General features: G+C 45.0%; 2 protein-coding genes across 5 annotated transcripts; one reads left to right on the forward strand and one right to left on the reverse strand.

Annotated features, from left to right (window-relative positions):
* LOC8066584 (E3 ubiquitin-protein ligase ORTHRUS 2) lies at nucleotides 228-4,819 on the forward strand. The gene is made up of 9 exons (XM_002439045.2): nucleotides 228-844; nucleotides 1,757-2,289; nucleotides 2,390-2,515; nucleotides 2,785-2,884; nucleotides 2,977-3,041; nucleotides 3,142-3,244; nucleotides 3,315-3,453; nucleotides 3,562-3,776; nucleotides 3,870-4,819. The coding sequence occupies exons 1-9, from the start codon at nucleotides 425-427 to the stop codon at nucleotides 4,488-4,490; spliced, it is 2,322 nt and encodes a 773-aa protein (XP_002439090.1). The 5' UTR covers nucleotides 228-424; the 3' UTR covers nucleotides 4,491-4,819.
* Nucleotides 5,103-12,578, reverse strand: LOC8065276 (protein MEI2-like 3). Of its 4 annotated transcripts, none has more exons than XM_002440354.2 (13): nucleotides 12,143-12,577; nucleotides 10,235-10,518; nucleotides 10,103-10,151; nucleotides 9,022-9,345; nucleotides 8,541-8,857; nucleotides 8,309-8,460; nucleotides 7,707-7,786; nucleotides 7,218-7,610; nucleotides 6,349-6,940; nucleotides 6,162-6,246; nucleotides 6,003-6,071; nucleotides 5,713-5,892; nucleotides 5,103-5,614 (listed from the first exon to the last, which is right to left on the reverse strand). In XM_002440354.2, the coding sequence occupies exons 2-13, from the start codon at nucleotides 10,340-10,342 to the stop codon at nucleotides 5,507-5,509; spliced, it is 2,457 nt and encodes an 818-aa protein (XP_002440399.1). In that variant the 5' UTR covers nucleotides 10,343-10,518; nucleotides 12,143-12,577; the 3' UTR covers nucleotides 5,103-5,506. The 4 variants fall into 4 exon arrangements, with proteins under 4 accessions (XP_002440399.1, XP_021303011.1, XP_021303012.1 ...); XM_021447336.1 differs by having other exon boundaries at nucleotides 5,134-5,614; nucleotides 8,541-8,854; nucleotides 12,143-12,578; XM_021447337.1 differs by having other exon boundaries at nucleotides 5,134-5,614; nucleotides 9,022-9,282.

Raw genomic sequence — 12,828 nt, forward strand, 5'->3', positions numbered from 1 at the left:
CCCGAAACGCCCCGAAAGCCTTGATTCACGGTCGCGGCTCCGACTTTCCAGTCACCGATCGGTGGGCCCCGGACGGGAAAGGGACCCGCTGGCGGTGGCACACAGAAACAACGCACAAAGTTTAGGTTGCAGCTCTTCCCTTCCCGTCCATCCAAAGTGATGAAATTGTTGGAGGGAAGGAAAGGGAAAGGGAAAGGAGAGGTGGCGGCGGCTCGCCCTCGCCCGCGCCCGCGCCCCGCCCAACCGGCAAAACCCAAAATTTTGAACCCTTGGGTGCCTCCGCTGCTGCTACTATAGTCTACTACCCCCATCAAATCAAACTCCTCCCTCCGGCTTCCCCTCCATTTCCTTCCTCTCCCCACCAATCCGCCATCATTCCCCGTTCCCGTTCCGACAGCCAAACCCTAGCCTGACCGCCGCCGCCATGCCGGACCTCCCCTGCGACGGCGATGGCGTCTGCATGGTCTGCCGCGCCGCCTCCCCGCCGGAGGTCGACCTCCTCCGCTGCTCCACCTGCGCCACGCCCTGGCACTCCCCGTGCCTCTCCAAGCCCCCCGCCCTCGCCGACGCCGCCAGCTGGAGCTGCCCCGACTGCTCCCCCGACCCCGCCGCCGCCGCCGCTCCCTCCGGCCCCGCCAACACCCTCGTCGCCGCCATCCGCGCCATCGAGGCCGACACCACCCTCTCCGACCACGAGAAGGCGCGCCGCCGCCAGGCCCTCCTCGCCGGCGACGCCCACGACGACGACGACGATGACGACGCCGCGGCAGACGATGCCCTCGAGATCGTCGGCAAGAACTTCAGCTGCGTCTTCTGCATGAAGCTCCCGGACCGACCCGTCACGGTAACCAAATCAAACTCTCTCCCCATTTTTCTTTTATATTATATACATCACCCGCCGAATCGTCTTCTACACTGAATCCCCTAGATCTTCTCCCTTACCGATTCTGCCTCTTCAAATCTCAAGGCTCTGGATGCTCATCCACTGCTTGTGTTTCCCTGCTTCTTATGTAGTAATCGCAACTCATATGCCCACAACTTTGCTTGCTTGCTTCTTGAATCAACCTGTGTATTCCTACTACACTTTCTAGTACCAGTGCCGCGGATTTTGTTTTTTAATTAAAAATAAAAAATAATTTAAACACCCCCCATGCCTCCATCTATTCTCGTTCTTATTTATTTCAGATTTCAGATTTGAACCTTTACCACCTGTATTTTTGAGTCCCAGTGGTCCTGCTGATTTTTTAACAAAAATGACAAAAGATAAGATAAAATAACCCAACGCTCCTTCTCTGTGTTCTTGCATCTATTTTCGGTTTTACCATTTATTTATTTCAGATATGCCTGTATTGCTATACTTTTAAGTACCATTGCTTCTGCTGTCTTTTTAAATAAAATAAAACAACTCATTTTTATTTTTTTTATTTGTTCAGATATAAACCTGTATCCCTACACTTTTATTCTGCACTGTATATCCTTGTTTTTTCAATCAGATATTTTTTTTTACCCTTCGTGAAGTATACCTGCATAATGTCTATTTGCTATGTTCCTTAATTAGTAAGTGTTAGTTTACTGAAACTTACCAGAGATCACGGATCATGCATTGTCTGCATGTTTGCCCTCAGCAAAACCGTATATTGTTTTGCTGTTCTTTAATTGGTAACACATTGTCGTTAGTCTCTTTAGGATATGATTAACCATTTCACTCAATAATTGCTTGTGCCAATTCTAATATATATACACTTTTCCTTTGCAGACACCATGTGGCCATAACTTCTGCTTGAAGTGCTTCCAGAAGTGGATTCAGAACAGGAAGAGGACCTGTGCGAAATGTAGGGCACAGATCCCGGCCAAAATGGCTGAGCAGCCAAGAATCAACTCAGCTCTAGTTGAAGTTATCAGGATGGCTAAGATTTCAAAGAATCCTAACTCTGCTGGCTCTGCAGTTCCGTATCACTACATACGAAATGATGATAGGCCTGATAAGGCATTTACAACTGACAGGGCTAAGAAGTCTGGAAAAGCAAACGCATCAAGTGGCCAGATCTTTGTGACCATTGCACCTGATCATTTTGGCCCCATTCTTGCAGAAAATGACCCACGCAGGAGTATTGGTGTTCGAGTTGGGGAAACATGGGAGGACCGACTTGAGTGCAGACAATGGGGCGCTCACTTTCCTCATGTGGCTGGTATTGCTGGCCAGTCCACGTATGGTGCTCAGTCAGTAGCTCTTTCAGGAGGATATGAAGATGACGAAGATCATGGAGAGTGGTTTCTTTACACTGGAAGGTTTGCTAATTTAACCGCTTGATGTTCTCCTTTTCATGATTGATCCTACATGTTAGGATCCCTTATTGAAATGTCTGCAAAATTATATCTACTAATGCAGTGGTGGGAGGGATCTAAGTGGGAACAAGCGGACGAACAAGGAACAGTCATCTGATCAAAAATTTGAGAAGCTGAATGCTGCTTTACGCATTAGTTGCTTGAAGGGCTACCCGGTCAGGGTTGTGCGGTATGCTTTCTTTGGCCATACACATAAAACCGAAACTTTTGCTCTTCAAGTTTCATGTGATCTTCTGTGGATCTTTGTTTTTTTTTATGGTTGGGGCTGTGCTCTTGCTCGATAATGTCAATGATGCTTCCTGTGCTGTCTTTCCTCTCGTCTATTTCTGTTTTTCCTGAATTCTTAAATATTGAGGTTGTGGGGTGTTTTGACAGTATATATGCTTTGTGTCCTCCAATAGTTGGACCTTTCTCTTACTCTTTCTTATTTCTTAATAGGTCGCACAAAGAGAAGCGATCCTCATATGCTCCTGAAAGCGGTGTAAGGTATGATGGGGTTTACAGAATTGAGAAGTGCTGGAGGAAGATTGGTATTCAGGTAACTTAGTTCTCCTGTATACATATTGCAGATGTAGCTATACTTTCATACTATGCAGCTACTTATAAGCTGCTGTCTTTTTTTTGCCACAGGGTAAGTTCAAGGTCTGCAGGTATCTCTTTGTACGCTGTGATAATGAACCAGCTCCTTGGACCAGGTTGGACAAAATACTTTGTCTCATCACTTCTAGACTAGTCCTGATCTTCAGGAAAAAAAAATGTGATTCTTCCTGCTGACATCTGTGCTCTGATTTTTAGTGATGATCACGGTGATCGTCCAAGACCCTTGCCAAAGATAAAGGAGCTGCAAGGTGCAACTGATATAACAGAGAGGAAAGGGCGTCCTTCATGGGATTATGATGTATGTACATCTCTTTCTTCTTTCAGTGTTACTGTACTGTGTTATGGATGGTTTGTATTCATTGTGATAGGAGAAAGATGGCTGGAAATGGATGGTGCCTCCGCCAGTCAGCAAGAAGCCTGTTCTCTCTGGGGATCCTGAGACTGACAAGCAAATCCGGAGATCAACAAAGCGTGCTCATTTGTCTGTTGCTGAAAGGCTGCTTAAAGGTTCTTGCTCATCTGTTTGATTTATTATTTACTTCTTAGGTTCCTTTTATTATGATGTTGCTGTGAAAGCGTGGTCTCAGGATTTGTTTGTGTACCCTGATCCTGCAGAGTTTGGTTGTTCTATCTGCCGGGCAGTGATTAAAGAACCACTTACGACTCCATGTGCTCACAACTTTTGCAAGACTTGTTTGCTTGGGAAATATGATAGCCAATCCTCTATGAGGGAAAGAAGCCGTGGTGGTCGGACTCTAAGGGCACAGAAGATTGTGAAGACGTGCCCTTCCTGCCCAACTGACATCTGTGACTTCTTAGAGAATCCCCAGGTGTGTTGAAGTACTGAGTTTGTTGAAGCATATATACTTTATTAGAGTGCAGAGTTGGTCACATGATATGTTTTTGTTATGTATTTGTTTCAGATCAATCGAGAAATGATGGAGCTGATTGAGACTTTGCAACGCAAGGCTGTTGAAGAAGGCAAGGTGGCTTCAGATGATGCTGAGGAATGTGGTGATGGTGACTCGGAGGAAAATGATGGTGCTTTGGTGAAGGGAGAGGAGGATGATAGCGGCTTGAATGAGGAAGAGCAAGACAGTGCAGATGCTGATGCTAATGCTGATGGTTCTGTGAAGATTGTGGTTGAAATCAAGGAGGGAGGAAAAGATGATAAAAAGTCAGAGATGGGTGCGACTGAAGTGGTGGATGTGTTAGTTGATGAAGATGCTGCGAAACAGACGAAGAAGCGCAAGGTTGATGAAGATGCTGTGAAACAGACAAAGAAGCGCAAGGGTGATGCTGAGACTGGCACCAACGGTGCCAAGAGGATGAAGAGCAGTGCTGCCGTGGAAGAGGTTGCTGTGTGTGGCACTCCTGTGAAACGGACCAGGAAGAGTGGTGATATGGATGCTGAAGGCAACGGCAGTCCTGCTGTGAGCAGTGGCCGCAGGGTGACCCGTAGCAGCAGTGTGAATGCCACTGGAGCTGATGATAGTCCGGCGAGGAGGACCAGAAGCCGTGCTGGAGCTGATGCTGGTTGCTGAAGGGGTAGAGGAAGCGTGGAGCGTGGATGCTGATGGTCTGGATGGAAGCAGAAGCCAGCCATCGAAGCGAGGAGCCGTCTTTTTTTGGGGTGGTTGTACGTAGACTGGGAACCTTGCGTTTTCTTTTGGTTGGGTGATGCAGGCAAGTGTTGCAGCTGTTTTCTTTTGGTTCGGTTTGGGAGACCGATTGCTGCTTCCTGGATGCTAAGCGTTCATCCAAGACCCTTAAAACTATTAAGTCGTCAGACCCATTGGGCGTAGAATTGAATTGAATTGAATTTCTGCCTATATGACTATAATTCTATGTCGTACTCTTATGCTCGTGTTTTTATCTGATTTGATTTGAGTACCACATCCTATCACATTTTGCTGTCTCGTACAAGTAGAGGTCCTGAGTCATTTCGGGCCCTGAGATATTGCAGTCCGCTCTGGACTCAGAAAAGGGTTTGTTTTGGGAGATCTTTACAATCGTTTGTTCAAGTATAGTTTACTAGATGATGGACGCAGTGGCAGGCAGCCATTCAAACAAGGAGGATCATCTGGGGACTGCAGAAGTTTCACAAAGACAAGGCATCCAAACATTTGCGAGTGAACACGTGATGTGCACATAAATGAGATCAAACATAGCAAGATGAACCCTAAGAAAAACAACTCAAATTGATGACCATTTCCAATCCTGGTGAGTTCAACTGTACAACTTCAATTTCACCCGCCTGAAACACACACCTCTCCCTCTCCACCACTTCAGCTCTTCTACATACCTGTTGCCGTTGACACATAGCTTGCTCAACGGTAGGGCAAAACCAAGGTAATTTAGGGTGAAATCTTCAGCAGGCTCATGCAGAGCAGAATTCTCATTAATTGTCACACTCAACAAGTCACTGCCTTGCTGACGAGGACAAAAAAAAAAAAAAGCAACAAAAGCAAAACTGGGGATGATTTATTACAGGCTCTTCAGCCTCCAGTTAGTGGGCAAATACCGCCTGTCCTCAGTTGGATTGGGAGCCAGCTTCTCTTTAGTTAGGAGAGGTTGATGGACTTCCCTCTTTAGTAGTCTCTGAACCAGTGAGTGGTCTGTTTCTCCCAGACCGAGAACGGACATTGCTACCCACAGGGAATGGCTCCTGATAAGAACGTGTGCAACTCTGTCAGTCATTACACAACACAGCAAATTTTGTGGAAAAGGTACACAGTGACGACAACGAGAGAATATTACACGTACCTGATCTCCTGCATGTGGACCATCTTTGTGGAAAAGCATAGGGCGGCACCATTTCTCTTCGTTCATCAGGCTCGAATTCTGAAAATGAGCAATCAAAGCATTCCTTCCCTGGATTCTGGCATATGCAAGTGATGCCACTTTCTCACTGTTGAACTTCTCCCATTTCTTGCCGTTGAATGTCTGAAAAAAATTATCAACTTTAGTTACTAATTATCATATTCAACCCAGGAGTTAAACTGGATATATTTCCCATTACCGTGAGTTATGAAGGCATGGGCACATCAACATACCTTGTAAAATGGAATTATGTGCTGTGGATCTGTCATATTGATGAAAGCGTAGCCAACGTTACATTTGTTCTGAGGAAAGCAGACACAGCAAGAGTCAGACCCTATGAATCTCACTACAAGTTCCAACCTTCCCACTTTGGGGGAAAAAGAATAACATACCTTAAAATCAATTGGAAGGTAGATGAAATCATAGGTTCCTCGGTGATTCTCATCAATGACAGCCAAAAGCAGCTTACAGTTGTACCTGTTGATGGCATCAACTATAAGTCAAAAGAACAAAAAAGGCCAACCTGATACAATAACCTGGGTGTATGGAATCAAAAGTTGGCATAAGGTGTAAACATACTTGTTAGGAATGTTTTTTATCATCAGTGTGGTGCGCGAATCTTCACCCTTAGCTATGCGGTCAAGGTCCAGCTCAAACTGCTTCTTGTTTTCAGACTGGGCAGCATTTCCATCATGCCTGCGGCTCCTTATCCGATCATTAGTGGCATCATATGATGTGGAAACATGCACCATAGGATTCCTTCCGTTGGTCGCATGAAAAATTTGCTGAATTGATGGAAACCCAGCACTTACGGGGGAGAACATGGTCTCCCTGTAATTTCCTCTGGCAGATGCAAATACAGAGAGATCTGGATACAGCTGAGGGCTGCCAGGAAACCCTACACTTTCAAGGGACCCTGGATGAAAAGAATGTGCATTTGCGAAACCACCAACACTGTTTGGAGCTGAACCCAAGTGATGTTGGTCCATAGGATGGGCAGCAGTGCGCCGCATGTGAGGAGGCATAACAGGGTAACAATTCACATGCACTGGTTGCTGAAAGTTAGACCACAGCATTGGAGCAGAGGGGCTTTGAGGAAATCCATTTGAGTTACTCCAAGTATAGTGATGTCCATGAAGGGGGCAACTTCCAATTCCAGTAGCTCTAAATGCTGCAAAACAAACAAACAAACTAACAATGAACTTTGAAACAGAATAAAAGAAAGGAGCATAACAAAATCTAATCGGCAGTAACCCATAAGTATAACATCAGCTAACACATCAATGTTTGTACCCATATACCCGTGCTTGGCAACATTACATATGTGTAACTAAATCCAGTGGAAATAAAAAAGAGCACCAATTTTACAAATCCATGCTAAACAGGTGAAGCAGTTAAGCAAAGCATTGAAAAGACAAATTATAAGTAGTTTGCCGAAGAAATTTTACCTTCATTTTGATCAGAGGAATGACCATGAAGGTCACTGTGGTCAACTTTGTGATTATTGTAGTCCATTCCTTCAGTTAATCTGAAGTTAGAATTCCTTGCATTTAATGTCATGGAGTTAGAGCCATTGCAAATACCATTATGATACTCTGGCAGTGAGTGTGGGTGGAAGGCTTGCAGTCCACCTCCAAAGTTGCCATGACCAAGCGATCCACTAGGTTCACCAAGAGCAGTTTGATTACTGTGCTGTCGTGTAGATTCAATTCTGATAGGCGATGACAACTTCTGAGGAGCATTCACAGAGAAGCCATGTTGTGCTTTATCGTGTTGTGGTCTAACTGGAGAATATAAATTACGAACAGTGCTGCCCTCCCAACTTTTAGGGTCTAACTTCCCTGTTTGACATGTGAAAAGAAAGTGCGGGCTCAAAATGTATGAATAGTAGGAAGGGGCGAATAATGTTAAAAATGACAACAACTCATGTTACATACCAATGGTCCCAAGTGGAGAGTTCTTAAGTTGGTGAGGTACGGCATTTTGCTTCTGTTCTCCAGAACATTGCTCTGTGAAGCTGGTAAGCACAGAGAAAACATGTTACTTCACCACATAAACTGATAGGGTTTGGTGGCTCTATAGTATAATTTCATAATTTGCCAACCAGAATTCATGGGAATGGAAGTTTAGAATTCCGTTGAAGTTGTACGTTACTCAACCATTAGGCATGATAAAAGTACTAGTTATTGGCTATTTGTTTTGTTCTCATGCAAATTCTATTGTTAAAAGGATTTGTGCAAGTTGGTCTCGAATTACCGTGATGGAAGCACCACAAAGGCTACAAGAGAAACCGTGAAAATGTGAAGCACATTTTGTTTTACTTACACCTATAAGCACTTGATTACCTTTTTTTGTCCCACTATCCATATATTACTACTTGCAATATCTTTGGAAAATCTGCTATCGTATTAGTCCCATGTAATGAAGAAAGATGATAGTGTTCGAGGAAAAAAATGAAGATGATAGTATACAGTGTATGTATGACATCGTTATGAGATCCTACTGGAAATGGTGAAATGATGCCAGCCAAGTTAATTACCAAGATCCTGCTCCTCCAGAATAGCTATGCTCAACCTTGATTTGTGAGCATGACATGTCACCCTTGTTGAGGTCATTCAGTGTTTCTTGTGCTGCTCTGGTATTATAGAATTCTACAAATTTCTTATTGCAGCTTGTAGGAGCCTTGTAGATCTATAACCCAAAATAAAAAGAAGATCGTCAGAATAGTTTGGAACTCGAATTTCACAAAGAATTTTCAGAAGTAATATTACCTCGTTGACATCGCCAGAAAGTTGACTTTTGAAGGACACTTCACGAAATTTGTCGACATTGTTGGAATCATCATGCTCTAGCTCCAAACCTCCTCCAGTGTAGAATATATCTTCATCAGCATCATCCTTGTTAGACAAGCCAGTGTATTCGAAGCCATCTATAATCCCCGATATCAAGTCATCGTCATCAGGAAGGAGATCTCCAATAGTTTGAGCTTCCAATTCTTTCATGGACCCTAGAGGTTCATCTCCCTCACAACCAGAACCATTTGCATCAGCTGATTGACCATAAACGCCACTTGCCACCAATCTTGCTGCTGCAGCGTTGAGGCAAGGGGGGGAAACATTGTCAAGGTAAATAAAGAAACTGGGTAATAGCACATTTCAGACGAAATGATACATGCCGCAATAGTGATGGTACCAGCTTTCCAATTCCTAGCAAGTATTAGTTTCTTGAAAAAAAATGCAAAGGGGAACTCACATTTGCTACTGAAGACTTCGGTGTAGGAGCTGGATGAAGGGCAGTCTCCATAGTCATGCACATGTTGATCAGCACTAGTTGGTCCAACAAAAGCTGTCCCTCCAGTAGACAAGCCAAGACTGGACCTGGAGCTACTGAGGACATCGTCCCAAGAAATCGATGGTATGCCAGGAGCATTTTCTTGTTGACCCACCAAATTACCAAGGTTAAGCATGCCCATCTGCCCCTTAAAGGCTTGACCTTGCTGATGTTCCAGACCACCTGCAGGACTTGAGCCCATCGGATGGACCTTATCAAGTGGAGAAGTGAAAATAGGCTCGCTCCCTGACATTAATGAACATGAACAAATATACTCAGTTCCTGAAGAGTTGTTCAATCTATTGTCATGTTACAGCCTTCAACAAATGAGTCCGACGATATGTTGATCAAGGCATTTAATTGCTAGCTGTGCTCACTGAACCATTCAACTAACTCCTACCTAATGGTCTTGAGCAGAAGTTGTATAAACATTCCAGGAATAAGGGATGGCCAGGCTCATTCCCTGCCCAACTGCATCCAAAATGCTTACTAAAAACTGGATGCTGATGCATTAGGCAACCTAGGTGGCATGCATCTAGCAGTCCATATGGGGATTTCCTGGCAAGAGAAACGGTGAACTAAAACGATACAGCAGAGCAGCTAAGTTTCTGGTTTTAGTCAGTTAGTTATTAATAATATAAGGCGCAAAGAAAAATTAGTCGAGAATCGAGCAGAATATCTCCCCATCCCCGCACAATTTGTTAAAAAAAAACATGAATAATGAGCTTATCAGTTGGTATGTGCAGGACGAGCTGGACAGGGCAAGTTAGGTATGCATCATTTTAGGAGATTTAATTTATTTAAGGTACAATAACTCCACTAACTACCAACAGCAAGTATAGAAAGGTCCATACATTTTGCAAGGGTCAATACATGAGGAAATAAGAGAGGGAGGAAAAAAGAAAAGAAAGGCCTAACTGACAGTTTGCATCATGCAAGAAGTAACAATCATATGAAATGAAATAGCAGCCACGAATATTTTTTTAAAAAAGTGAAGCATCACCTTTGTGATGGACCATTGACCCTGATGATTTCCAGAATCCAACTTGCCTCTGCGTAAGGAAGACATGGGAGGGAGGTAAGGAAAGCATGTAGATGTACTGATTTTGCATAATTATTATTATTTGTTGCTAACCTCAGTGGGGACGAGATCCTGGGAGAAGAATGATGAAGATGAGGATTCTGACAGGGGAACAAACGGGGACAGGTGGCTCCTGTCAACGGCTCCGGATGCTATCACCATAGGTGCAGGATTACAGGAAGCTCCGTCTCTTGTTTTATTTGGCAGGGCTAAGTTAGTTGTCTGCGTATGGCACGGCACTCCACCAGTGTGTTTGTTGAGGAAACCCAAGCAACTCTCAAGTCAAAAACTGAAACGGCTGGAGGTTATGGCCCCTCCTCTGGACCATTAACTGCTTCCTGCTTAAGAAACATCGAAGTGAGAATGAGGCGACGAGGAGGAGGAAACATAAAGCCAAAGAAAGTCGCATTCATTTATTACAGGCAGGTAGTTATCTCATTGTCATAGATGAATAGACAGCAGGAAATGAAGACAAGTTTTGTGGCCATGGAATGAAATTACAGTATCTAATCTTTTAATAATAAAGTAAATAATACTAGTAGTAATAATAAAACTATGCGAGAGAGAAATTATTTCATAGATAGATATAGGAGTAAAATTGATTAAGGGAGGGAACGATGTGGAAAGAAAGAAAGAAAGAAAACGTGTGCAGGTAGGAGAAAAAGGTGAGAGGACAAGAAAAGAAAAGGGTTGCTTTTGCTTGCTAGTTTTTCTTTCACCATAATCAGAAGAAGAAAAACAAAAAAGGTCGCGTGCTGCCTGGCAGAAACTAGTAAGAGAAAAATACAGTAACTGGAGGCGGCATCAAATCCATGGCCATTGGTATTTGGTAACCAATTAAGAGCAGCAAGAGAAGAGGGGGGGAGGAAGAAAGGGAAAAGGACAGGAAAGGGGAGAGAAGAAGAAGAAGAAAGAACTGACCGAGACAATAAGGGAAGGCAGAGGAAGGGAAATCAGTCCGGTGCGGTGGTTCTTGAATGCTTTGCTATTGGCTTATTATGGGGAGCATGAATGTGGAAGGTCCCCTCTCGTCCTCAACCCCGGATTAATCAGCAGGTGCCTGTGCTATGGATAGATGGATTTGTAAGGAGGGGTATGTGAGAGAGAGAGAGAGAGACTGATTGGTGCTCGGAAGGCTGATTGGTGCTTGCTTTGCTGATACTAATACTAACGAGAAGATGGTGTTGCAACAGCAAAGCATGCCCTGCCTTGTGAGATGAGAGAAGGAGAGAGGAGTACAAGTGGAGAAGGCATTGCTTTGGCTTGAGATGGATGATGGGATTGGAGTGGAGTGCAGTGTTGGACAAGGAAGGAAGCAAGACATTGAGAATGCAGAGGAGACGACAGGCGAGGCGAGGCCTGGGGGGTGGGGGAGAAACTGATGAACGGAGGAGGAACGGAGGAGGAATGGAGGATAGGCTACGCCTGCTGCCTACGGGATTCCAATCCAATCCAACCGGGCCGCCACCGCCATGCCTAGTTGCCTTTGCCTTGCCTTCCCTTGCATTCATTCGTTAATTAAGAAATTCTCCCGCACCGCAAGCAAAGCAAGCCCCCCCACACACAAATGAAATGGCCAAATCACCTTCTTGGCTTGGATGGCTTGCCGCCGCACGCAACGCCCGCCATCCATTACGCAAAGGGAACATCAGCAGCAAGTAAATAAAATCAGGTGCTTGTGCTTGTTACTGGACTTTGGATTCACGGATCGGAATCCATCTCTATCTCTATGTAATCTATCTTATGATGCAAGAATATATAGATGGATCGATCCACATACTCCTTCTCCTAGTCATTCCTTGCTTGCTTGCTAGACTCTGAATGAATGACTAGGAGTCCCGTCTGTCTGACTCTCAGAGAGGGAGGGAGGAGGGAGAGCTATAGAGAACCATAACGATGAGAGCAAGCAGCAGCAGAATAAACAGACAGATGCATGGATGGCTAGTATTGCCATTGCCGTACCTCTAGGTCGCCTGATGCAATGGCAATGCAGCACACTGCTTCCTCGTCGGGGGCGAGGGGTCGCCGGCCGGAGCCCGAGGAGACGACCCAGAGGCTGCTGCAAACTGTCTTGTTTTCAATTCTTCTTCTTCTTCTCAACTCGACTCCGAGCTCCGAGCAGGCTGTTCTCCTGTGGTTCTGTTGGGTTGTGAGGAATTGATTGACGAGGGAGGGAGAGAGAAATGGCAGGGCAGGGCAGGGCAGCTGCTCTCTCTCTCTCTCTCTCTCTCTCGTCCTGTTGTTGTTCTGTTTCGTTGGGTGGGGGTGGGGGTGGGAACAACAATCATGGCTGGCTGCAGAGCCGAGCCAGACACCACACACAGAAGCACGACGACGAGACCAAACACCAAAGAGAGGGAGGGAGTCCTCGAGCTCTGCAGCTGGAGCTCCAACACAACATAACAGAGGATGATGATAAGAACAAGCAAGACGAATCAATTATTACAACTATTTATTTATTTATTTACTTACTTACTACAAATGGTATTGGTATGAGAATAGTGCTGTCGCCTTCCCCTCATTAGTCATTAATCAATCTCGAGGAGGAGGTCCTTGTTTGCTGTTGCTGCCGCGAGAAACACGAGGGAGTGCGGGCAGTGGAGGGGAGCCACAACACAAGAAGAGAACCCCTCCCCGTCTCCGTCTGC

This window comes from Sorghum bicolor, chromosome 9 (assembly GCF_000003195.3).
Source record: "Sorghum bicolor cultivar BTx623 chromosome 9, Sorghum_bicolor_NCBIv3, whole genome shotgun sequence".
Classification (NCBI taxonomy): domain Eukaryota; kingdom Viridiplantae; phylum Streptophyta; class Magnoliopsida; order Poales; family Poaceae; genus Sorghum; species Sorghum bicolor.